This window comes from Hemitrygon akajei, chromosome 4 (genome assembly GCF_048418815.1).
Source record: "Hemitrygon akajei chromosome 4, sHemAka1.3, whole genome shotgun sequence".
NCBI lineage: Eukaryota > Metazoa > Chordata > Chondrichthyes > Myliobatiformes > Dasyatidae > Hemitrygon > Hemitrygon akajei.
Window position 1 is genome coordinate 130,507,625 of NC_133127.1, and position 27,385 is coordinate 130,535,009.

At 43.0% G+C, this 27,385-nt stretch overlaps 1 protein-coding gene across 5 annotated transcripts in view; it reads left to right on the top strand.

Annotated features, from left to right (window-relative positions):
* mtmr2 (myotubularin related protein 2) overlaps positions 1–27,385 on the top strand; it is a 114,848-nt gene that overhangs the window by 7,559 nt on the left and 79,904 nt on the right. For 4 of the 5 annotated variants that reach the window (XM_073043301.1, XM_073043304.1, XM_073043302.1 and 1 more), the window contains exon 2: positions 7,685–7,784. The exons of the other annotated variant lie outside the window; for it this stretch is intronic. In XM_073043301.1, the coding sequence (XP_072899402.1) occupies positions 7,685–7,784 (100 nt within the window). The remainder of the gene's footprint in view (positions 1–7,684; positions 7,785–27,385) is intronic. 5 annotated transcript variants of the gene reach the window in all.

Here is a 27,385-nt window from a genome sequence, read left to right on the forward strand (position 1 = left end):
AGGAAATCTGCAGATGCTGGAAATTCAAACAACAATACACACAAAATGCTGGAGGAACACAGCAGGCCAGGCAGCATCTATAGGGAGAAGCGCTGTCGACGTTTCGGGCCGAGACCCTTCGTCAGGACTAAATGAGAGGAAAGATAGTAAGAGATTTGAAAGTAGTGGGGGGAAGGGGAAATGTGAAATGATAGGAGAAGACCGGAGGGGGTGGGATGAAGCTAAGAGCTGGAAAGGTGATTGGTGAAAGTGATACAGAGCTGGAGAAGGGAAAGGATCATGGGACAGGAGGCCTCAGGAGAAAGAAGGGTGGGGGGGGAGCACCAGAGAGAGATGGAGAACAGGCAAACAACTAAATATGTCAGGGATGGGGTAAGAAGGGGAGGAGGGGCATTAACGGAAGTTAGAGAAGTCAATGTTCATGCCATCAGGTTGGAGGCTACCCAGCCGGTATATAAGGTGTTGTTCCTCCATCCTGAGTTTGGATTCATTTTGACAATAGAGGAGGCCATGGATAGACATATCAGAATGGGAATGGGACGTGGAATTAAAATGTGTGGCCTGCTTTTTCTGGCGGACAGAGCGTAGGTGTTCAGCGAAACGGTCTCCAGTCTGCATCGGGTCTCACCAATATATAAAAGGCCACACCGGGAGCACCAGACGCAGTATACCACACCAGCCGACTCACAGGTGAAGTGTTGCCTCATCTGGAAGGACTGTCTGGGGCCCTGAATCGTGGTGAAGGAGGAAGTGTAAGGGCAGGTGTAGCACTTGTTCCGTTTACAAGGATAAGTGCCAGGAGGGAGATCGGTGGGAAGGGATGGGGGGGACGAGTGGACAAGGAAGTCGCGTAGTGAGTGATCCCTGCGAAAAGCAGAAAGAGTGGGGGAGGGAAAAATGTGTTTGGTAGTGGGATCCCGTTGGAGGTGGCGGAAGTTACGGAGAATTATATGTTGGACTTGGAGGCTGGTGAAGTGGTAGGTAAGGACAAGGGGAACCCTATCCCGAGTGGGGTGCAGGGTGGATGGGGTGAGGGCAGATGTGCGGGAAATGGGAGAGATGCTTTTGAGAGCAGAGTTGATGGTGGACGAAGGGAAGCCCCTTTGTTTAAAAAAGGAAGCCATCTCCTTCGTCCTGGAATGAAAAGCCTCATCCTGAGAGCAGATGCGGCGGAGACAGAGGAATTGTGAGAAGGGGATAGCCTTTTTGCAAGAGACAGGGTGGGAAGAGGAATAGTCCAGGTAGCTGTGAGAGTCTGTAGGCTTATAGTAGTTATCAGTAGATAGGCCGTCTCCAGAGATGGAGACAGAAAGATCAAGAAAGGGGAGGGAGGTGTTGGAAATGGACCAGGTAAATTTGAGGGCAGGGTGAAAGTTGGAAGCAAAGTTAATGAAGTCGACGAGCTCAACATGTGTGCAAGAGGCAGTGCCAATACAGTCGTCGATGTAGCGAAGGAAAAGAGGGGGATGGATACCAGTATAGACTTGGAACATGGACTGTTCCACAAAGCCAACAAAAAGGCAGGCATAACTGGGACTTATACGGGTGCCCGTGGCTACACCCTTGGTTTGGAGGAAGTGGGAGAAGCCAAAGGAGAAATTATTGAGAGTAAGAACTAATTCCGCTAGACGGAGGAGAGTGGTAGTAGAGGGGAATTGGTTAGGTCTGGAATCCAAAAAAAAGCGAAGAGCTTTGAGACCATCTCGGTGGGGGATGGAGGTATATAGGGACTGGACGTCCATGGTGAAAATAAGGCGGTGGGGGCCAGGGAACTTAAAATCATTGAAAAAATTCAAAGCATGAGAAGTGTCACGAACATAGGTGGGAAGAGATTGAACAAAGGGGGATAAGACAGTGTCAAGGTATGCAGAAATGGGTTCAGTGGGGCAGGAGCAAGCTGAGACAATAGGTCTACCTGGACAGGCAGGTTTGTGAATCTTGGGTAGGAGGTAGAAACGGGAAGTGCGGGGTGTGGGAACTATGAGGTTGGTGGCAGTGGATGGGAGATCCCCAGAGCTGATAAGGTTGGTGATGGTATAGGAGACAATGGCCTGGTGCTCCTTAGTGGGGTCATGATCAAGGGGTAAATAAGAGGAGGTATCAGAGAGTTGTCGCTGTGCCTCGGCCAGGTAGAGGTCAGTATGCCAGACAACAACAGCTCCCCCCTTATCAGCAGGTTTTATAGTGAGGTTGGGATTGGTGCGGAGGGAGCGGAGAGTAGAGCGTTCGGAAGGAGTGAGGTAGGAATTGGAACAGGGTGTGGTGAAGTCAAGACGGTTGATGTCCCATCGGCAATTAGCAATAAAGAGATCCAGAGCAGGCAGAAGACCAGAGCGGGGTGTCCATGAAGAGGAGGAGGGTTGAAGACGGGAGAAGCGATCATCGGTGGGAGAGTCCTTGTCAAAGAAGTAAGCTCGGAGACGGCGGAAGAAGAGTTCAGCGTCATGGCGTACGCGGAACTCACTGAGGTGTGGGCGAAGGGGGACAAAGCTGAGGCCCTTACTGAGGACAGAGCGCTCAGCCTCAGAGAGTTGAAGGTCGGAGGGAATGGTAAAGACCCGGCACGGATGAGAGATGGGATCAGAGGGGGGAGGGAGGCTGGTAGTGTCAGTGGAGAGGGAAGGGTTGGGGTGAAAGGAAGATGGAACCTCTGAGGGCCCAGGAGCTGACGATGGGATCTGAGGGAGAGGGGATTGCAGAGTGGTGGTGGGGGAAGGGGAGACGGGAGTCACAATCGCAGCATGTGATGACCCGGCCTGGAGTTCAAGGCTGGAGTCGCAGTCTGTGGTTGCGCAATCACTTTGAAGCTGTCCATGGTCGTTGGAACCCGCGTTGATGATGCTGGAGTCCGTATTTTCAAAATGCCCTGGGTTGCTGGAGCAGCCGAGATAGATGGCTGAGGCCAATCCTTGGCCGTTGGAACATACGGTGATGGCGCTGGAGTCCGGGTTTTCAATATGCCCTGGGTTGCTGGAGCAATAAATAAGGAATTAAGAACAAAGTACTTGCCCACACAGTTCTCTACCTTACCAAACATACAGCAAGGTCAAAATGCTCATTCATGTGATTAAATATTGTGATTATAAGTCTAATTGTGCCCCACGGTTGAGAAGATTCGATGAGCCAGATAGCTTGAAGCTACTCCTGCCTTGAGTTTCAATATAATGTTTACTTGCATCAGAAATGCAATTAGTCACCTTGCAATTTAGCCCGTGATTTAACGTTTGACAGAACTGTTGTGTACTGCTTTCACACTTTCTCCTGGGCCACCCTGTGGTTGGTGGAGCAGTCTATCAAACAGATCCTCTTGGTGACTTCAACATTGGGCAGGCAATGTTTGATTAGCAAGGAGTAAGTAAGGTAGGCTCACTCAAATCTGGTCCTTAGAAAATGCATAGCGCCTGGTCCTGTCATAACCAACACTATTTATCACAGAGGCAAAGCACAAGATCTTATGGGAATACTTCCAGTTCTGAAGACGATGTTTCTTTAATGCATTTATCTAAATGTGTATCTGTAGAATGTCCATGTCACCCATGGCAATGATGACTGATCAGAATAAGGTTTAGTATAACTGGCATATGTTGTGAAATTTATTGACTTTGTGGCAGCAGTACAATGCAATACATAATAATAGAGAAAGAAGATATGAGTTACAGTAAGGATCCAAACCTAAGTGAAATAACTAGTATGAAATGAAATTTAAAACCAGTGAGGTAGTATTCATGGGTTCAATGTCCATTTTCCAATGGCAGAGGGGGAAATGCTGTTCCTGAATTGTTGAGTGTGTGCCTTCCGGCTTCTGTACCTCATTCCTGATGGTAACAATGAGAACATGGGGGAGGGGTCCTTAATGATGGATGCCGCCCTTTTGAGGCATCGCTGCTTGAAGATGCCCTGGATGCTATGGAGGCTAGTGCCCATGATGGAGCTGACTAAGCTTACAACTGTCTGCAGCTTATTTTGATCCTGTGCAGTAGTCCTCCCAAATCAGACAATGATGTAGCCAGTTAGAATGCTGTCCACGGTATACCATCGGCTAATCAACTGATCATCAGCTGATAGATAGATCATTAGCTAATCTGCTCTGTTATCGCCATCAACTTGGCCCCAAAGGAAAAACTTGCAAATATAAACTAAGATTTGAGAAGATAGCTTGAAGCCTTGATACTGTTTTCATTCACTTTTGTATCTATATTGAACGTTGAGGTCATGTCACCTGCAATACTGAAGTCTAAAGAATGTAAAGGGCAGTTAGATTCAATGAAAAGCTCTGGCAGATGGCAGAAGCAAATGGGGAATATATTGACAGTCAGAAGACATCTGTGACAGCTTAAGCAGAAGCTGAACTGTTCTAGACATGTCATATTGTTAAGGAAAGGAATACTGAGGTTTGTCTTGTTTGGTAAGGTGGAAGAAAGAGGAGGAAGATGAACAAAATGGAGAGCTATGATCTATGAAATACTGGTATATCTTTGCAATGATTTCAAGATGTGTTTGGTGGTTGGTTGATTTGGAGAGAAAATCAGTCCATTAATCAGTAGGAGTCAACAATCACTCTGTGGGATGAGATATTGAGTTATAAAATTTGAAATTGTGTATTTGAAAGTGCAGCGCTGAAAGAACTGTGTGCAAAGATTTCAATAATCCACCTAAACCATAATGTCCTGTTCAGTTTCTTACATCTTTTCCTCAATAAAAGTAGCAGCTTTTCTTTGTTTTTTTCAAATAATGTTAGAAACAATGTTGGATTCAGTCCTTCAGGTTTTGAGCACAGAATCTTGTCTACAATTCTAGTTGAGTTCAAGGAGAATTGTTTTGTCAGAGGCCTTTTCTAGATCTGAAGTAAATTCAAAAATCTTGGATGGTGGTTTGAGTTAGAGTTTGATACAAGGAGGAAATTCACATGGCGTCCTATTAGCATGACTTCTTCAACAAACATTAATTTTAAAAATGAAATGATTTTTCCTTCCTTTGTTTGTGAAGCGTTTCTATTGCTCCTGTGTAAATTATCGTCTTTTAATTTGAGCATTTGTGATGTCTTGAGGGATCTGTAGATCCTTCAAGTTAACCCATTTTCAGTTGTCTTGCTTGTTGAACTCTGAAGTGTTCTGTGGTTTGTTGCTGAAGTGATATTATGCCCCCCAAATTTAAAATATGACATTTAACAATCATATTTGAATGAAATTTATTTTAATAGAATGGACTGTTTTCTTTTAGGGAGATTGCAGTGGTCCATTCAATCTAATTTTCAACTCTTAATTTCTGTTCGTTTTATTGTTTATATTAGGAGAATTTTATAATTTGGCTATTATGTCTTTGTATTGAAGTACTCGCATATGGCCAGATAAAATAGCTATCACAATGCAACTTGACTTATTTTTGCCTTCAGAGGACGGAATTTGAATTCTGCCCTAGTTTTAGTCCGAATGCTGCTTCATTATGTGTGAGAAATCCTAGGTGACTGCATTTGCATTTTCAATAGATGTGATGCTAAGGACATTGTCTTTTAAAAGGTTACATTTCAATCAGTTGATTCATTAACCCTGTCTCGTTGTGTTATGAGAGATCTTTTTTAAGGCAACAATGGACTCTGTTGTTCTGCATTTGGATTGCTATTTTGAAGAATTTTGCTGTTGAAAGGGAGGCCATTTGAACTATAGTAAATGTCAGATTTCCAAGAAAAGTTTCATTCCACTCTGCTCTTCTGTACCAGTAATATTTTTTTCTATTGCATTGCATTCTTATCTGATTACTTTTTTTAAAATTATAGATTCTGCATCCAATGCTGAAACAAAATTTCCTGACATTAATTTTGTTCTATCTGGGTATCGACTTCCCAACTATTAGAAATGTTGCTGAATTTACTATATTAATGTTTCTTTCTTCAAAGTCTCTTTCCTCTGATCTCCTGGCCATGCATCCTTGAGAGTGTTGTCTTCTTGTTTTTCATGGGTCCTTGTCTCCCAGTGGAGCACAGATCACTGATGACCTCTCGTCTCCATTGTCCCTGTTCTGAGCCAGTTTCTTGAGGGTGGACCAGGAGTGTCTGCATCAACTAATTTTGGCCACAATGTGTATCTTCCATGTGTTCTTTGGATGTCCCTTTTTTCTGTTTCCTTGGAGTTCCATTTTAATGCCTGCCTGGTGATGTCGTTGGTTGGCTTCCTCAAGGTGTGGCAAATTTGTCACCATTTCCGTTTACGTATTTGTAACTCCATGGATTCCTGCTTGATGTTTTCCCACAGTGTCTGGTTGGCGGTGACAAAAAGAGTTCTCCCCTGCGCAGGATTCTGATAACTTTCCCTGCGCTGCATCATGTATTCACTTGATGATAAGCCTCTTCTCACAAAGTTGATGATAAGGTTGGAGTTCATCAGTGTATCTACAGTACAGGGGATTGGCCTATACAGATTGAGAGTCTTCCAAAATCATGCTTGCCCTATGTAAAACTTGTAAAAATCTTTCCTATCGGGTTTCCATCTCCACCATGTATAAGAACTTTAGAGAAGCAATTACAAAACTTGAGAGCTCAACCAGTTATGGAACAATGTTATTGATTCTAAAGCCTAACAACACCAAAATAATAAGGTTCATGTGAAGATACATATTTAGTTAGAAGTTATTAACATTTGATTTATTTTGATTTTTTAAAATTCAAAAACACCCATGCCACCTTTTTCCTCCCCATGTATCCACCCAATCCATAATTTATTGCAATGAAAAATTTAAAAATTCTAAATGGGGTAGAGGTGCATAGCAATCTGGGAACAAACAATTTAAAAATAAGGACATAGCTTAATCAACTTGTTTATTTATTTTAAAAAGATAAATACCAAGGTTTAATTTTAGAGAATTAATACTGAAATGGAAAGAAGTTGTTCTTGTTTCTAACCTTGGTTAAACTATAGAGTACTATCTACACTTCTGGACTGAAAAGCAATTAGCAGCATTTCAAAACCCAGTTAGAGATTGCAAAGATACTAACAATAATTTTGAGTTAGGTAGATTTCTGACTAACGTTTTGTGGTCACCTATTTCAAGTGTTTAAATTAAGTAATATTTTGAAAAATTTGAGCAACATCAATCTGGTAGCATCAAAGAGTTTAGGTCGAAAAATATTGCTGCTGTTGGAAATTGAGTTCTTTTTATGAAAAAAAGTAATTTGGGTGACTCAGTAGAAGTATTTAGGATTCTGAGAGGTCTTGATAGCATATATGGGGAAGTAATAGTAGCTTTTGATATAAGTCATTGAAGAATCTAAGGAATCTGGAACTGAGTACCACAAAAATTGTTAGATAACATTAAGAAGCGTTACCAAAATGTGTAAGAGGGAAGGGAATAAAACAGTTATGCTAATAGGATTAGAGAACAAGAACTGAATGAGGCTGAATTGATGGAAAACTGGTGTAGATTGAATATCAAGCCCTTGAGGCATTTTTCCATGAACCCATGGGCTTTGGATTACCAGTTGTTTGCATACTGCTTCCACTTTTCAGTCTATGTAGTTATAATACATTGAGCACAGCTGGGACTTCTGCGGGTTACTGCAATGCTTAGTGTCGTAAAGTCAAGATTAATTCCAATTTGGGGTTATTTTGCACAAGTGTATAATCATTACAGTGTGAATGACCTCTTTAATGCAACTTTTCACCTGAACAACCTTTGCCATTTCTTTCCATAGTACCTCCTCGTCTGTATCTGAGCAGTCTGTGTACAACAAGACTACTACAGTTATGTCTTCTGATTCTGTTTCTTCTGCAGATTTTTCTTCAGATTTCAGGGTAGGTAACTATTCAACAAGGTGAATTTCACTTTATTTTGTTTGATAACTCCATGCTCCATGTAAGTGCCACGAAGCTTATTCTGGAGTAGTGTATTCTTACTCAAACTTATTAAAAGGATGAGCATTCACTGCATTTTCTGTTTTTCGTATTTGAAACTTGTGTTCTAGATGTTAGATTTGCAAAATATTGTTTGACAATAGATTTGTAAGTGGTATAGTCTTAGAAGGATCTAAGAGCCACAATTTTTTTTTACTTATTTCTGTTCAGTATGGCTGAATATGTCATGGTGCCTCACCCATTATTTACACCTTTTTCCTATGTTCTGCAAGCTTTAGTTGTAAGTAATTACTGCCTGTTTAGTGTTTTCAAATCTGCAATGTATCAAAATAAACTGTGTTAATGTTGACGAATGAATATGACAATGCATGCTGTGTTTTAAATGAGATCTATACCAATTGATTAGATCCAGTGGTATATGATTCAAGGTCAAGTTCTGTGTATTGACCTGATACTGGTTGAGTACCTCTTATCCAAAATTTCAAAATCTGAAAACCCCTGAAATCTGAAATTTATTTGAGCATTGACATGATGTCACAAATGGAAAATTCCACAGGGTGCTGTGAAGGTTCCCAGGCAATGTGCAAGTCTCTCCATATCACAGACAGTTCTGAGAAGTGACCTCATGTTGTGAATAGAAGTTAATTAAAAACAGAAAAACACTGCACAAAATGAAAGATGAAGATCTCGTTTGTGTATTGAAAGAGTGGATTCATCTGTAGGAGTGAACATATGTTGTTTAATGGTATGTTGATCATGAAACAAGCAAAGATTTATCACGACAAACTGAAAATTGAAGATAATTGTCAATAATCAGCAGGCTGGATGCAGCAATTTAAGAAAAGTCACAGAATTAAGTTTAAAAAAATTAAAGATGAAGTGTCTGCTGATCACAAAGCAGCAAAAAAAGAATCATTGACAAGTTTGAGAAGATTGTCACTTGATGAAAATCTAACATCTGAACAAGTCCACAATGCTTACAGAAAATGTAAAAATATAAAATACAAATACAAGATGAGGCCACCCTCAGAGTGGAGGAGCAACATCTTGTATTCTTTCGGGGTGGCCTCCAACCTGATTGCATAATTATCGATTTCTCATTCTGGTAAACTAATTCCTTCTCCTTCCGCCCCTTCCTCTATTCCCAACCCCGACCCTTTACTACTCACCTACCTATTTACTTCCCCCTGGGTCCCCTCCTTCCCTTTCTCCTTTGATCCACGCCCATCTCCTATCAGATTCTTTCTTCTCCAGCCCTTGAATTTTCCCAACCACCTGTCTTCACTTAGCACCTTCCAGCTAGCCTTTTTCCCCTCACCCCCACCTTTTTACTCTGGCATCATTCCCATTTCTTCTCAGTCCTGAAGAAGGCTTTTGGCCCAAAACCTCGACTGTTTGTTCATTTCCATAGGTGCTGCCTGACCTGCTAAGTTCCTCCAGCATTTTGAGTGTGTTGCTTTGGATTTCCAGATTTTCTCGTGATTAAAATACAGTATATTCGAGCCTTTTAATCAAAACACAGCATCGTAGGTGGAGAATGAAAACCTGCAGTTTGTTGTTTAATAGCTGATTCAGGTGTTCTCCTGATGCTGTTGTGCTGCTTTTGTTACCCTGCACACATTATATTTTCATTATCTTAATGGTATGTATTAACTTTTACTGTAAGTTTATATGTGAGACAAAGATTGGTAGAGCATACAAATTCAGAGTCAGAAGTAATGGTAATCCTAAGCTATCTCACTATATATTGAAAGTCCAAAAAAAATCTGATATTTAACACTTCTGGCCTCAAGCATTTTGGACAAGGGGTACTCAGCGTATATATTGGATCTGAAAAGCAAATGGATGTAAAGTTAAAAAAAAATTTTTGTCTTTAGGGTAGCTTCGCTTAAACTAACAGCTATAGAAATTGAGTTTTAAAACTGAACTAATACAGAATGCACATTAGCTTATTTTTTTTATATTTCATAGTTAAAGGTTGGGGAAAGAAAACAGTTTTCTTAATGAATGTCATTAGTCAAGTTTGTTTGATCTAATTTTTTTCTAATAATATTCCAAAGTCACTGCAGGAGTTGATGATTTCATGTTCAAGACTTGTATTTTTCATACCACCATAAGACATATGAAGAGAATTAGGCCGATTGGGCCAGCTCTGCCATTCCATTATGGTTGATCTGATATTCCTCTCAACCCTATTCTCTAGCCTTCTCCTTGTAACCTTAAGACACTGACTAATCAAGAACAAATCAGCCTCCACTTTAAATATATCCAGTGACTTGTCCTCCACAGTCATCTGAGGCAATGAATTCCATATATTCACCACCCTCTGACTAAAGAAATTCCTCCTCATATCTGTTCTAAAAAGATGTCCTAGACTCCCCCACTATAGGAAACGTACTGTCCAGGTCAACTCTATCTAGGCCTTTCAATGTTCAATAGGTTTTGATGAGATTCCCCCCCCCCCACCCCCATTCTTAACTCCATTGAATATAGGCTCAGAGCCATCAAGTGTCCTTCATACATTAACCCGTTCATTCCTGGGAACTTCCTGTAGACCCTCTCTAAAACCAGCATATCCTTTCCTAGATAAGGGACTTAAAACTGTTATAATACTCCAAGCCCATTCTGAACAATGCCTTGTAAACCTTCAGCATTATATCCTTGCTTTTATGTTCTGGTCCTCTTGAAATAAATGCTAACATTACATTTGCCTTCCTTACCACTGTCTCAACCAGCAAGTTAACCTTTAAGAAATCCTGCACAAGGATTCCCAAGTCCCTTTGCACCTCTGGTTTATGAATTTGCTTCCATTAAGAACATATTCTATGCTTTTATTCCTTCTACGAAAATGCATTTCCAACACTGTATTTTGTCTGCCACATCTTTGTCCACTCTCTAAATCCAAGTCCTTCTGCAGACTGCCTGCTTCCTGAGCACTATCTGCCCCTCCACCTATCTTCATACCGTTTGCAAATTTGGTCACAAAGCCATTAATTCTTTTATCTAAATCTTTGAAATATAACGTGAAGGGAAGTGGTCTCAACACTTACCCCTGCAGAACACACTAACAGCCAACCATAAAAAGTCCCCGTTATTCCCACTCTTTGCCTCCACTGAAGTCAGGCTAACTGACCTGTATTTTCCTGTCTTGTTCCTCCATCCTTTCTTAAAGAATGGAGTGACATTTGTGATTTTCCAATCCTCTGGAACCATTCTAGAATCTAGTGATTCTTGAAAGATCATTACTAATGCCTCCACCCACCCATCCTCAACTACCCATCTGCCCATCCCATCACCTGTTCCATTAGTAGATTGTCAGTAGTTCCTATATTGCCATCTCAGAACCAACTGGAGTGGAACCAAGTCAAGAAAGTCTTCCTTGATCGTGAAGGACTTCTTCCCTTGATTTTGAGTGAAAAATAAAAACATACAAGATAATTCTTTATAGCTCCCATATAGGTATAATTTACTCAAATCAGAGATGAGTTATTCTGAGCATAACCTTTCAAGTTAGATCTTTTAAAATCAGCAGAGTTATCTTCCAACGGTACTTCCAGAAATCAATTATATTATGCTTTCAATCTGTATGTTCTGACAGTATATGTCCTTGCAGTTACCCTTGGCAAATAAACAATTTTCAGTTAATGTAATTCTGTATTAATTGAGGTTAAGACAGCACATCTAGTTCTAATTAAGATGTTTTTTTTGTCTGTAAATTCTTGTTTGTTTGTGAATTCTTCTGATTGGCACCTGCTCCAATTTTGTAAGCAAAATTAGTAAGGCACTGTTACTATTTTTAAGAAATGTGGAAAGATGTCTCACTTTAGAGACTTATTTTTTCTGTGCTTTCTATTTTGCCAGACAATATGTTTTCCTATTCTGTATATTGCCTGTAGTTGATTATTTTAGAAGAAAATGTTCCTTGATGTTTGATGAATTGAAACTTTGGATGCATTTGTTTCTTGGGGTGAGAGGGAGAGATCCAGAAAGTAAATAATCTGTTTATCAATAAAGATCCTAATTAAAATGTATTCTATACAGCTCAATTGACTAATTGCTAACAGCAATTCTTTCTTTTTTTCATGAAACAGTCTTAACATTTCCAGCACTGTCATTTCTTACTTTGGTGAGCTTGACAACAATTATTTCACATTTTGTCATTGTCTTTTTATACTCAGAATGATTATTCCCTGCTTCAAGTAAGTCATATTTACTTGGTAGTTATCATGCATGTTTTTCATCTACCTTTCTTTCTTCCTTCAGGAATTGCTTGGGATAGAGGAAAACTTACTTACACTTTAGTTTTGTGAGTTCTGGCTTTTGAGGTGACTATGGAAGCTAAGGTGGAAACTAGAAACTCTACCACGGATAGGGGATGTTATGGTAGGAGGTTCAGATGATGAGGTGGTGCATTCCTTCCACCACTTTTGCAGAGCTTCTCTGCCTCCAATGCTGCCTTGAATGCACTACTTTTATTTAGAGCAGTTACAGACCAGAGTTCTGCTTGCCAGTGCGTACAACGTACTTCTTCAAGGAAGGTTTAAGGCGCATTAATTAATCCTTTCCTCTGCTAATCGGATAATCATTTTGCATGACAATGTGTCTTTTTCTGGAGTCTGACTTCAGGCACGACAAAGGATGCATGATGTAGCTAATTGAATGGAGCTAGTGTCTTAATACTAGGGATCTTGGCTTGGGCGAAGACACAAACATTGGTTCATTCATCATACTGGTGAAAATTTTATCAATCCTCAAAATCAGTGGACCCCAGGCTGCAGACTCAGGTCGTGAGTGCGGTTTCCCTTTCAATGAAAGGAAACAAGGAAAACATGCTGGGCTGCAAATAAGATTGAATTGCAGGGCCCTGAAGACCCTGTTCCCTACCACTTGGCTGCCAATGTACAGTCTCTGGAAGATACAATTGAAGACCTCAGAGTAAGATTGCAGTACCGGAGGGACATCAGGCAATACAATATTTTTTTCACAGAAACATGCCCACCGCACCCAGCACTCCCGACACAGCTCTGCAGCCCGAGTGCTTCACCTTCTACTGCATGGACCGCACAGTGAAGTCATGTAAAGGTAGAGGAAGCAGAGTTTGCTTCATGATTAACTCATTGTTGTGCATAGACATGGCAGTTCTGTCTCAGTCCTGCTTGTCCAACCTGGAGAATCTAGTAGCCAGGTGTCATCCATTTTATTTGCTGAGGGAGTGTTTCGGCATCATCCTGGTTGTGGTGTATATTCCATCCCTGGCCATCGAAAGGAGTCAGCATACTTGACCACTGTTATACCATCAGCAAGAACGTTTACTGTGCCATTGCACGCCCACACTTTGTCAAGACCAATCATCTGGCAGTACTTCTTCTCCTAGCATAAAGGCAGAGACTGAGGACTGTAGCATCAGTGGTGAGGGCAAAGAAGGTGGAGGAGCACTTACAGAACTGCTTTGAATCTGTAGACTAGACAATATTTAGCGATACATCTTCAAATCTGAATGAATATGCACAGTTGTCACCAACTTCATAGAGACCTGGATGAATGAGTGTCTGCCTTTGAGAACATACCAGACATACTGAAACCAGAAGCTATGGATGAACCATGAGGTTCAGTCTGCTGAGGGTGAGATCTGTAGTTTTCAAAACTGATGATCCAGAACTCTACTAGAAGTCCAGGTATGATCTACAGAAGGCTTCTTTAAGAGCATTAAAGTAATTCTGAAGTAAGATATAGAATCAGATGCACGTCAGCTCTGGCAGGTTTGCAGGCCATTATGTCCAACAAGGCAAAACCTAACATTGTAAATGGCTGTGATACTTCACTTCCAGATGAGCTCACTCCTTTTATGCAAATAAACTACACCTGTGCAACTCCCTACTGCACCTGGTGACCTTGTGATCTCTATCTCAGAGGCTGATAACAGAACATCTTTCAAGAGGGTGAATCCTCACAAGGCATCAGGCCCCAATGGTGTATCTGGCAGGGCACTGAAAACCTGTGCCAGCCAACTGGCGGGAGTGTTCAAGGACATCTCAATCTCTTACTGCTGGCCGGTGATGTAGTGCATCAGCACTGGACTTTGAGGCGAATGGTCCTGAGTCCAAATCTGGCTGGCTCCTTGCACGTTTTCCATCCATGCTGGGTTGAGCATCAAGCTAACAACTCAGCCTCAACAAAACTAGGGCAAAAATGCTGCCCGATGTGCCACAAGGCGCGAGAAAGGAACAACAACAGTCTTTTTACTGCTGCAGTCAAAGGTTCCAAACTGCTTCAAAAGTGTATCAATCATGTCATTTGCCAAGAATAGCAGGGTGAGCTTGTGCAGTGACTATTGCCCAGTCGCATTCACAACTATTGTGATGAAGTGCTTTGAGAGGTTGATCATGCTAGAACCAACACCTGCCTAAGCAAGGACATGGACCTGCTGCCATTTGCCTACTGTCACAATAGGTCTACAGTGAATGCAATCTTACTGGCTCTCCACTCTGCCTTGCACTACCTGGACAACAGAAATACCTGTGCAAGGCTGCTGTTTACTGATTACAGCTCAGCATTTAACGCCATCATCTCCTTTATACTAATCAACAAGCTTCAACACTTGGGCCTCTTTTCCTCCCTCTGCATCTAGATCCTTGAATTCCTCACTGGGAGACCATAATCGGTGCGGATCAGAAATAACATCTCCTCCTCATAGACAATCAATAGTGGTGCACCTCAGGGATGTATGCCTAGTCTACTGCTCTATTCTCCCTACATCCATGACAGTGTGGTTAGGCACAACTCAAACAGCATCTATAAATTTGCCAATGATGCAACTGTTTGTGGAATCGCAGATGCTGCCGAAAGGTATACAGGAGTCAGTTAGATTGGTTGGCTGAATGGTATCACAACAGCAAGCTTGCATTCAATGTCAGTAAGACCAAAGAATTGATTGTGGACTTCAGGAAGAGGAAGTCAAGGCAACATATACCAGAATTTGGAGAAGGAAGTCTGAGAATCGGAATGGGAGAGCTGCGGGAGCCATTTTGATTTCTTCTTCTCATCGGGGTTAAGAGAGGCGGGACTGCGCAGGCATATGACGTCGGGCAGTGAAGTGTGGAAGATTTAAAAGCAACACAGCCTTACACAGCGGGCAGCGTCATTTGCGGGTGGCAGAGTGAGCCGGGAGCAGAGTGAGGGCTTAAGGGCTTTGGCTCAATGAGCTTAGGCGGAAATGGGCGAGGCAAGGTAGGTTTAGTTTTCAATTTTTCCTGTTAATTGAGGAAAAGGGGAATTATGAGTGTGAGGGCAGCTTGTTGTTCTTGGTGTCAGATGTGGGAGGTCCTGGAGTCTCCTAGCCTCCCGGATGTCCATATCTGCGCCAGGTGCACCGAGCTGCAGCTCCTAAGGGACTGTGTTAGGGAACTGGAGCTGCAGCTCGATGACCTTCGTCTGGTCAGGGAGAGTGAGGAGTTGATAGAGAGGAGTTACAGGCAGGTGGTCGCACCAGGGCCATGGGAGGCAGACAGGTAGGTCACTGTTAGGAGAGGGAAGGGGAAGAGTCAAGTACTAGAAAGTATCCCAGTGGCTCTACCCCTTGACAATAAGTACTCCTGTTTGAATACTGTTGGGAGGGGGACAGCCTACCTGGGGGAAGCAACAGTGGCTGTGCCTTCGGCACAGAGTCTGGCCCTGTGGCTCAGAAGGGTAAGGAAAAGAAGAGGAAGGCAGTAATAATAGGGGACTCGATAGTTAGGGGGTCAGATAGGCAATTCTGTGGACGCAGTCAGGAGACCTGGACGGTAGTTTGCCTCCCTGGTGCCAGGGTCCGTGATGTTTCTGATTGAATCTCAAGATATCCTGAAGTGTGAGGGTGAGGAGCCAGAGGTTGTGATATGTATAGGTACCAATGACATAGGTAGGAAAAGGGAAGAGGTCCTGAAAGGAGAATATAGGGAGTTAGGAAGGAGTTGAGAAGAAGGACTACAAAGGTAGTAATCTCAGGATTACTGCCTGTGCCACACAACAATGAGAGTAGGAATGGAGTGAGGTGGAGGATAAATGTGTGGCTGAGGGATTGGAGCAAGGGGCAGGGATTCAAGTTTCTGGATCATTGGGACCTCTTTTGGGGCAGGTGTGACCTGTACAAAAAGGACGGGTTGCACTTGAATCTTAGGGGTACCGATATCCTGGCGGGGAGCTTTGCTAAGGCTACTGGGGAGACTTTAAACTAGAATGGTTGGGGGGGGGGGGGTGGGAATCAAATTGAAGCGACTAGGAGAGAGGAGTTTAGTTCACAAATAGAGAAAGCTTATAGACAGTGTATGAGGGAGGATAGGCAGGTGATAGAGAAGGGGAGAGTTCAGACCGAAGATGTAGGGGAGAAGGAAGAAAAAGAAAATAGTAAAGTTGTTTGCACTGTTAGGGATAAATAGAGAGTAACAGGTGGAGCAAAATAAATGCATTTATTTTAATGCTAGGAGCATTATGAGCTTAGAGCATGGGTTGATACCTGGAAATATGATGTTGTAGCTATTAGTGAAACATGGTTGCAGGAGGAGTGTGATTGGCAACTAATTATTCCTGGACTCCGTTGCTTCAGGTGTGATAGAATCGGAGGGGCAAGAGGGGGGAGATGTTGCATTGCTTGTCAGAGAAAATATTACAGCTGTGCTCTGGCAGGATAGATTAGAGGGCTTGTCTAGGGAGACTACTTGGGTGGAATTGAGGAATGGGAAAGGGGAAGGTGTAGTAACACTTATAGGGGTGTATTATAGACCACCTAATGAGCAAGAATTCGAGGAGCAAATTTGTAGGGAGATAGCAGATATTTGTAGTAAGCACAAGGTTGTGATTGTGGGAGATTTTAATTTTTCACACAGACTGGGAAGCCCATTCTGTAAAAGGGCTGGATGGTTTGGAGTTTGTAAAATGTGTGCAGGATAGTTTTTTGCAGCAATACATAGAGGTACCAACTAGAGAAGGGGCAGTGCCGAACCTCATCCTTCAGTTGCCTACAAAGCTGTAACTCAGGCACTTTCTCAGGATTGATAAAGGCCAAGGCTGGTGCTGCTTCCTGCAATTTTCTTGGTGTTACCATGCAGTGATGATGTCCACTATACCTTGGGATGGATGGAATCAGGGAATCCCAACAATATCACTTCTGAGGACTCGTAGGATATCCTGTTCTACCAGTTGCAGGTAATCAGACTGTGCACAGCTTATGTGACAGAGGCTCTTCAAGTAATGAGTTTTAGAATTTTAATCTGCTACCACAGCCATATTTTTGAATTGGAATGTGATCATTGTGACTTTTCATTCAGGACTGGCCACATACCTGCCCTGATTAATTGCCTTGAGGATAGACTTATGGTTGATGAAGTCTTCAAAGTGTTCATTCCATTGTGTGTTGATTCCCTTCCTGTAGTTGATGAGTTGCCCCATTCCCGGCTCTCCATAAGGTGGGCCCTTGGGTGCCTGTGCTATTAGTGATTTTTACAGCACTGCAAAACTTGGTACTTATCATAGCTGTTGCCAAATTGCCGAACCTCATCCTTCAGTTGCCTGCAAAGCTGTTCCTCTGAGGGGAGGTGAAGCTTCCAGTTCAGTAAAACTTTGCTGTTACAATTCAATTGCTCCTTCATCCTCTGGTCATTCTCACCAGTGCTGATTAAGGAAGCCAGGAGTATCTTCACATAAGCTGATTGTGACATACTCCAGGGCAGCCCATAAGATGTGAATATTTAGCAGTTTCTGAAAAATGGGTGTTGCCAAGTTGTTTGTGAGTCACCATGAGAGAAAAGTGAGTTTTGTGTGATCTTTGGGAGTTTTGACACTAATGTTGACCGTTTGAAGGCAGGTTGAAGGAGACAGTGGAATAGATTGAACATTGGTTGGGCTAGCAGTCCTCTGTACGGGTGGCACAAACATCTTTATGGTGCCTCAAACTAGCAGGTTCCTGTGGTTGTACCAATGTGTTGTCATGATGTCTTGTGCTCATTTCTGTTGAAACAGTGCAAGGCCATATTCGAAGCATTGAGTATGGAAAAACTCAAAAGGTTGAATTGCTAAGATGCCAGAACAACACAATTTTGATAGTAAATTCGTTCTGTGAAAATGACATTCCTTATTCATTTCGCCTCACCAGAAGAGAGACACAATTTAAGCTGATCATCTTCTGCTTGTCTTGTCTCACTTAGTGTGGCACTGTCAATGTCAAAGCATCTGAGTTTGTTATCTATGATGACAAGGTTGTACTTGGGCCTGTCTTTATTGGATTGTACATGAGGGTCTCAACATTACAGGTCTGGAGCTTTATATTGTGGAGTGAAAATATTTCTATCTTTCTATCTTTAGTAAAAACAAATACAAATATTCAAATTCTTTCATGGCAACCTTTGAATCGTAACCTGTTTTTGTCGGATATTATGCGTTGGCAATTTCTCAAAGATAAATGAAGGTACAGGAACCTTCTACCAAGTGGGATTTCAGATACACAATACAAACGAAGAAAGCCAGTAACCATCCCTGCTACAACATTTTCATTGACCACATGGCATTATTAGTTTTAAATGACCACAACTTTATCTTATTACACTTGGTTAGGTATTGAAATTAAAATTTAGACCCTGTAAAGATTTTGTTTCCCCAATGAATTATCTTGGAGCTAAATGAGTGTGGGAATGGTTTACAAGCCCCCTGATAGTGTCATTGTTGTTGGAGAAAGCATTATCAAAGTTTTAGCTGAAGTAATGATGGGAGACCTCTTTCATGTAGACTGGGCAAATCAAATTATCAAAAGTAGTTTGGAGGAGCAGAAGATGGATTCAGGGTGCTTTTCTGAAGAAGTATGTCATGTAACCAACTAGGGAGCAGGCCTATTCTAAAAGCCTTAGTAGTAATCTCAAAATAAGGAATTTGTTTGTTCATTATATGCTATGTCGTCTGCCATGGGCGATCATGGCCCTTCCATGACCATGATCGGTTGTTCATGGCAATTTTTTCTAAAGAAGTAGCTTACCATTGCCTCATTCTGGGCAGTGTCTTTACAAGACATGTGACCCCAGCCATTATCAATACTCTTAAGAGGTTATCTGCCTTGTGTCAGTGGTCACATAATCAGGACTCTTAATATGCAGCAGTTGTTCATGCAACCATCCATAACCTGCTCCCATGGCTTAACGTGACCTTGATCAGGGGTCTTAGCAGGTGCTGCACCTTGCCCAAGGGTGACATGCAGGCTAATAGAGGGAAGGAGTGTCTTACACCTTTGGTAAAGACACATCTCCACCTTGCCATACAAAAATTAAATAATACAACAGGGAAAAATTATTAGAATATGGTCAGAAATCACAAGAATTTATATTTTATTGAAGAACTGCATAATTCAGTTGAAAATCTTGAAATTAAATAAGAGGCATCAAGGACAAATTAAAATGTTTGTCAGAAGTTAAAAGTGATACTTGAAATGTTTGAGGTGATGCAATGAATGCACTTCAAAAATCAACATTTTACAAAGAAATAAAATTTCTACCCATTGGAAAAGCCATCTATTCATGGCATCTTTGCAGGTTAAGTGAAGTAATTTAAAAGAAATCAATAATGCTGCAAGGGCAAGTGTAAAGCCCAAGGATTCAGAGAGTTTTAAGCAGCACCCTTAGCTGACAAATGGATACAGAGCAAGAAGCTAAAATTTTAGATTAAATTAGCAAGAAATTAAGTAATACAGAATATTTGTAAACAAAAATTGTTAAGTTATAGCAACCGGACATTTATTATGGGAGATATGGAGGTAGCATGCAAAAAATCGCTGCTGATGCAAAGGTCTGGATTTTTAGAGGGGTGCAGTCAAAAGTTCTGTGCACTTGTCAAACGCTGGCAATGCTCATTAATCTTAGTGCCCCAGCTGCCACTCATTCTTCGCTGAAGTCAAGTAAATTAGATAGTTTATGCATAAGTCAGGTTTCTAGATGGTCTCTGTCACAGTGAGCAGTCAATTAGAAGCCGTGTCAGAGACGTGCTGCAATTGATTGGAAGGATTCTTCATTGAGAGGTTAAGAATCAGCATGAACTTAAGCACGATTTTGGGACCAGACCATCCACAAAAGTGTCTTTGCAAACTACTTCATATCTTAGTGATGGCAGTTTTAGAAACCTGAACCTGCAAGGTACATCGTTAAAAAGAGTGTTCTAGATATGATCTAATGCCTCTAGAGACTTTGGGAGTCACACCGCCCAGCAATCACCTGAATTAATCCAAGCAATTTACAATGCCCATGGACTGTGGAGGAAACCCAAGCAGTTATGGACAGAATAAACAAACTCTTTACAGGCAGCGGAGGGAGTTGAACCCTAGTCGCTGGTACTATAAAGTGTTGTGCCAACTTACTACATTACCGTGCCACCCACGTTGTAGGTGATTTTTGAATTTTCCTAGTTTAGGATGTGATACAATGTTAGTACTTGCCACTGGTTCATTATTTGATCTGTAATGTTAATAGACTGATTTAATAATCAGACCTAAATTCAAAATATCTTACTGAGTCAATAGATGATGGTAAGACCTGGACAGGAGATATTGTTCAAACTAATTGTTTTGATCATTATAAGATTAAGTCAAGTATTAATACTGAATCACAAATACTTGGGTATTTTAAATTCTTTGATCTTACTGCACATAGGATAAAATTGGAATCTCACATACTGCTCTAACTCATGAGGGAAACTATGAATATATGTTGCTAAACCAAGCCTCTGAAATCTGTTTACTCTTGTATGACTAAGCACAGGCATACACGGTGCAATAGAGAGGAAATTATTGAGGAGTACATCTTAAATTAAACAAAGCGTGAGATTACAGTTAACAGAGGGCACCCTTGTAAAATGCAAGTGGTTTAAAATCAGAAATGTTTTATATGAGTGTATATATATATTTTAAACAAATGCTTGCTGGTGCTCTGTTGGATCTAGGCTCTGCATTCCACAGGAATGAAGGGATAGCGACAGCCACTGTATGTGTTATAGGTAGTGAACGTTTAGGGTGGCAAACTTAATCATGCAGCTGAATCTTGATTTTGAAATTCTGGGCGAACTGTTTTATTGTGGCTAGAGCAAGCTTCTTAAACATTGCTGGAGATGCATTCATTGGGCAAATGGAGGGTATTCTTTCCTGTTCTTGCCTTGTGCCTTGTAATAAAGCTTGGGCAGTTAAGGTTTACACGAGGAAACCTGCAGATGCTGGAAATTCAAGCAACACACACAAAATGCTGGTGGAACGCAGCAGGCCAGGCAGCATCTATAGGGAGAAGCGCTGTTGACGTTTTGGGCCGAGACCCTTTGTCAGGACTAACTGAAAGGAAAGATAGTAAGAGATTTGAAAGTAGGAAGGGGAGGGGAAATGCAAAATGATAGGAGAAGACTGGAGGGAGTGGGGTGAAGCTGAGAGCCAGAAAGCTGATTGGCAAAAGGGATATGGAGCTGGAGAAGGGAAAGGATCATGGGACGGGCAGGCCTAGGAAGAAAGAAAGGGGGAGGGGAGCACCAGAGGGAGAACAGGCAGAGTGATGGGCAGAGAGAGAAAGAAAAAAAAGAGGGGGAAAAAAACTAAATATATCAGGAATGGGGTAAGAAGCGGAGGAGGGGCATTAATGGAAGTTAGAGAAGTCAATGTTCATGCCATCAGGTTGGAGGCTACCTAGCCGGTATATAAGGTACTGTTCCTCCAACCTGAGTGTGGCTTCACCTTGACAGTAGAGGAGGCTATGGATACACATATCAGAATGGGAACGGGACGTGGAATTAAAATGTGTGGCCACTGGGAGATCCTGTTTTCTCTAGCGGACAGAGTGTAGGTGTTCAGCGAAACGGTCTCCCAGTCTGTGTCGGGTCTCACCAATATATAAAAGGCCACACCGAGAGCACCGGATGCAGTATACCACACCAGCCAACTCACAGGTGAAGTGTCACCTCACCTGGAAGGACTGTCTGGGGCCCTGAATGGTGGTGAGGGAGGAAGTTTAAGGGCAGGTGTAGCACTTGTTCCATTTGCAAGGATAAGTGCCAGGAGGGAGATTGGTGGGAAGGGATGGGGGGGGGGAACGAATGGACGAGGGAGTCACGTAGGGAGCGATCCCTGCGGAAAGCAGAAAGGGGGGGGGGGAAGGGAAAGATGTGCTTGTAGTGGGATCCCGTTGGAGGTGGTGGAAGTTACGGAGAATTATACGTTGAACCCGGAGGCTGGTGGGGTGGTAGGTGAGGACAAGGGGAACCCTATCCCGAGTGGGGTGGCGGGCAGATGGGGTGAGGGCAGATGTGCGGGAAATGGGAGAGATGCGTTTGAGAGCAGAGTTGATGGTGGAAGAAGGGAAGCCCCTTTGTTTAAAAAAGGAAGACATCTCCTTCGTCCTGGAATGAAAAGCCTCATCCTGAGAGCAGATGCGGCGGAGACAGAGGAATTGTGAGAAGGGGATAGCCTTTTTGCAAGAGACAGGGTGGGAAGAGGAATAATCCAGGTAGCTGTGAGAGTCTGTAGGCTTATAGTAGATATCAGTAGATAGGCCATCTCCAGAGAAGAAGACATGAAGATCAAGAAAGGGGAGGGAGGTGTCAGAAGTAGACCAGGTAAATTTGAGGGTAGGGTGAAAGTTGGAGGCAAAGTTAATGAAGTCAACAAGCTCATCATGCGTGCAGGAGGCAGCGCCAATGCAGTCGTCGATGTAGCGAAGGAAAAGAGGGGGATGGATACCCGTATAAGTTTGGAACATGGACTGTTCCACAAAGCCAACAAAAAGGCAGGCATAACTGGGACCCATGCGGGTGCCCATGGCTACACCTTTAGTTTGGAGGAAGTTGGAGGAGCCAAAGGAGAAATTATTGAGAGTAAGAACTAATTCCGCTAGACAGAGGAGAGTGGTGGTAGAGGGGAATTGGTTAGGTCTGGAATCCAAAAAGAAGTGGAGAGCTTTGAGACCTTCCTGGTGGGGGATGGAGGTATATAGGGACTAGATGTCCATGGTGAAAATAAGGCGGTGGGGGCCAGGGAACTTAAAATCATTGAAAAAATTCAAAGTGTGAGAAATGTCACGAACATAGGTGGGAAGGGATTGAACAAGGGGGGATAAAAGAGTGTCAAGGTATGTAGAAATGAGTTCGGTGGGGCAGGAGCAAGCTGAGACAATGGGTCTACCTGGACAGGCAGGTTTGTGGATCTTGGGTAGGAGGTAGAAACGGGAAGTGCAGGGTGTGGGAACTATGAGGTTGGTGGCAGTGGATGGGAGATCCCCAGAGCTGATAAGGTTGGTGATGGTATAGGAGACCGTGGCCTGGTGCTCCTTAGTGGGGTCATGATCAAGGGGTAAATAAGAGGAGGTATCAGAGAGTTGTTGCTGTGACTCGGCCAGGTAGAGGTCAGTACGCCAGACTACAACAGCTCCCCCCTTATCAGCAGGTTTTATATTGAGGTTGGGATTGGTAAGAGGGAGCGGAGAGCAGAGCGTTCAGAAGGAGTGAGGTTGGAATTGGAACACGGTGTGGTGAAGTCGCGACGGTTGATGTCCCATCGGCAATTAGCAATAAAGAGATCCAGAGCAGGCAGAAGACCAGAGCGGGGTGTCCATGAAGAGGAGGAGGGTTGAAGACGGGAGAAGGGGTCATAGCTGGGGATAGGAGAGTCCTTGCCAAAGAAGTAAGCTCGGAGACGGAGCCGGCGGAAGAAGAGTTCAGCATCATGGCGTACGTGGAACTCGCTGAGGTGTGGGCGAAGGGGGACAAAGGTGAGGCCCTTACTGAGGACAGAGCGCTCTGCCTCAAAGAGTTGAAGGTCGGAGAGAACGGTAAAGACACGGCACGGATGAGAGATGGGATCAGAGGGGGGAGGGAGGCTGGTGGTGTCAGTGGAGAGGGGAGGGTTGGGTTGAGAGGAAGATGGAGCCTCTGAGGGCCCAGGAGCTGACGATGGGATCTGAGGGAGAGGGGATTGCAGAGTGGTGGTGGGGGAAGGGGAGAGGGGAGTCACAATCACAGCATGTGAAGACCCGGCCTGGAGATCAAAGCTGGAGTTGCAGTCTGTGGTTGTGCATTTGCTTTGAAGCTGTCCATGGTCGTTTGTCTCCTCCCACTTCCTCCAAACCAAAGGTGTAGCCATGGGCACCCGCATGGGTCCCAGTTATGCCTGCCTTTTTGTTGGCTTTTGGAACAGTCCATGTTCCAACTCTATACAGGTATCCGTCCCCCTCTTTTCCTTCGCTACATCGACGACTGCATTGGCGCTGCCTCCTGCACGCATGCTGAGCTTGTTGACTTCATTAACTTTGCCTCCAACTTTCACCCTGCCCTCAAAATTACCTGGTCTATTTCTGACACCTCCCTCCCCTTTCTTGATCTTTTTGTCTCCATCTCTGGAGACAGCCTATCTACTGATACCTACTATAAGCCTACAGACTCTCACAGCTACCTGGATTATTCCTCTTCCCACCCTGTCTCTTGCAAAAATACTATCCCCTTCTCACAATTCCTCTGTCTCCACCGCATTTGCTCTCAGGATGAGGCTTTTCATTCCAGGATGAAGGAGATGTCTTCCTTTTTTAAACAAAGAGGCTTCCCTTCGTCCACCATCAACTCTGCTCTCAAACGCATCTCTCCCATTTCCCGCACATCTGCCCTCACCCCATCCACCCACCATCCCACTCGGGATAGGGTCCCCCTTGTCCTCACCTACCACCCCACCAGCCTCCAGATCCAGCGTATAATTCTCTGTAACTTCTGCCACCTCCAATGGGATCCCACTACAAGCACATCTTTCCCTCCCCACCTTTCTGCTTTCTGCAGGGATTGCTCCCTACACAACTCCCTTGTCCAATCATTCCCCCCATCCCTTCCCACCAATCTCCCTCCTGGCACTTATCCTTGCAAGCGGAACAAGTGCTACACCTGCCCTTAAACTTCTTCCCTCACCACCATTCAGGGCCCCAGACAGTCCTTCCAGGTGAGGCGACACTTCACCTGTGAGTCGGCTGGTGTGGTATTCTGCGTCCAGTGCTCCCAGTGTGGCCTTTTATATATTGGTGAGACCCGACGCAGACTGGGTGACCGTTTCGCTGAACACCTACACTCTGTCCGCCAGAGAAAGCAGGATCTCCCAGTGGCCATACATTTTAATTCCATGACCCATTCCCATTCTGATAAGTGTATCCATGGCCTCCTCTACTGTCAAGGTGAAGCCACACTCAGATTGGAGGAACAACACCTTATATACCGGCTGGGTAGCCTCCAACCTGATGGCATGAACATTGACTTCTCTATCTTCTGTTAATGCCCCTCCTCCCCTTCTTACCCCATTCCTGATATATTTAGGTTTTTTCCCCTCCCTTTTTTTTCTTTCTCTCTCTGCCCATCACCCTGCCTGTCTCCATCTCCCTCTGGTGCTCCCCTCCCCCTCTCTTTCTCCCTGGGCCTCCCGTCCCAAGATCCTTTCCCTTCTCTAGCTCTGTATCCCTTTTGCCAAAATCACCTTTCTGGCTCTGAGCTTTACCCCACCCCCTCCAGTCTTCTCCTATCATTTCGCATTTTCTCCTCCCCCTCCTACTTTCAAATCTCTTACTATCTTTCCTTTCAGTTAGTCCTGACGAAGGGTCTCAGCCTGAAACGTCGACAGCCCTTCTCCCTATAGATGCTGCCTGGCCTGCTGTATTCCACCAGCATTTTGTGTGTGTTGCAGTTAAGTTTTAAATAGTTTGTTGCAGCCTCCTATCTGTACTTATAGCCGAGGCTAATCAATGGTGACCTCCTCTAGAACTATTCAGCATGGTAATGCCATCAAATGTTCAGTAGGAAGACTCTTATGAATGATGATCGTTTTCTGGTGCTTGCTTGGTGCAATTGCCATTTAATGAATGCTGCATCAGGTTTAGTAGGATTCATTGTCTAATAATATTTTTAGGACATGGATCCTTCTTTCATCCTAGTCCAGAAATATTCTTGTAAAATATGTAGGATCTCTTGCTGTATATTGTGTACTATACAAAAACATTTTGGCAGCTAAGTGTCTTTGATCTTATTACAAATTCTTACAAATGTTTTATCTTGAAAGTAGATGTTTCTTTAATGGTAGAAGAATTATTAGGTTGGGCAGCAATTTTGGAAAGAGAAGCACTTAACATTGATGATTAATGATTCTCCACCACAGATGTTACTTGACTTGCTAAGTAATTAAAAAATTTTCCACTTCTATTTCAGATTTGCAACATTGCAATTTTTGTTTGGCTTTTCAATTAATGTTTTATTTAGGGATTTCTTCAGTAGTATGACTTTTCAAAAACAATTGATTATATTGATCAGAGTCTTGCATTCCGGTTTTCTTTGAAGCCACTTAGTGATGTCTTTTCCCATTACTACATCAAGTAGGATTATTTCCCCACTCTTAAGCTACCAGCAAATAAATAAGTAAGTGTGGTGCTGTAGCTTTGACTCTGATCCACATGTTCTTTTGGGGAATATGTTACTGCTTTATTTAGTTCCATCAGACTCAGTGAGCGGTGGGGGAATGAAGAGTAAAAAGTGTATAAATCTCAACAGTGCAATTTGAACTTAAATACACAATTTGTGATACTTGGCTCCTGTTGCTCCTGTTGGGGATTTCTTATAAAATATTTTAAATGAATATCCATAAGACATAGGAGCAGAATTAAAGCCATTTGGCCCATCAAGTCTGCCTGGCCATTCAATCATGTCTGATCCATTTTTTTCCCTCCTCAGTCCCACTGTCCAGCCTTCTCCCCATAACCTTTGTTACCATCTCCAATCAAGAACCTATCAAGCTTTGCCTTAAGTACACCTGGCTTCCACAGCTGCCTGTGGTAATAAGTTCCACAAATTCACCACTCTCTGGCATCTCCACATCTCTTTTAAATGGACACCCCTCTATCCTGAGTTTGTGCCCTCTTGTTCTAGACTCCTCTACTAGGGGAAACATCCTTTGCACATCTACTTTGTCTGGGCCTTTCAACATTCAGAAGGTTTCAATGAGATCCCCCGTTGTCCTTACAAGTTCCAGTGAGTACAGACGTTGAGCTATCAAACATTCTCGTATAACAACTTTCATTTCCAGAATCATCTTTGTGCACCTCCTTTGAATCCTCTCCAATGCCGGCACATCTTTTCTTAGATAAGGAGCCCAAAACTGTTCACAATACTCATGACGAGGCCTTGCCAGTACCTTATAAAGCCTCAGCTTCGCATCCTTGCTCTTGTATTCTAGACCTCTTGAAATTAATGCTAACATTACATTTGCCTTCCTCACCACCAACTCTTACCTGTAAGTTAACTCTTAAGGTGTTCTGCACAAGGACTCGAAAGTCCCTTTGCATTTCAGATTTTTGGATTTTTTCCCCATTTAGAAAATAGTCTGCACATGTATTTCTTCTACTAAAGTGTATGACCATGCATTTTCCAACATTGTATTTCATTTGCCATTTTCTTGCCGATTCTCCTAATCTGTCTAAGTCCTTATGCAGCCTAACTGTTTCCTCAACACTACCTGCCCCTCCACCAATCTTCATATCATCTGT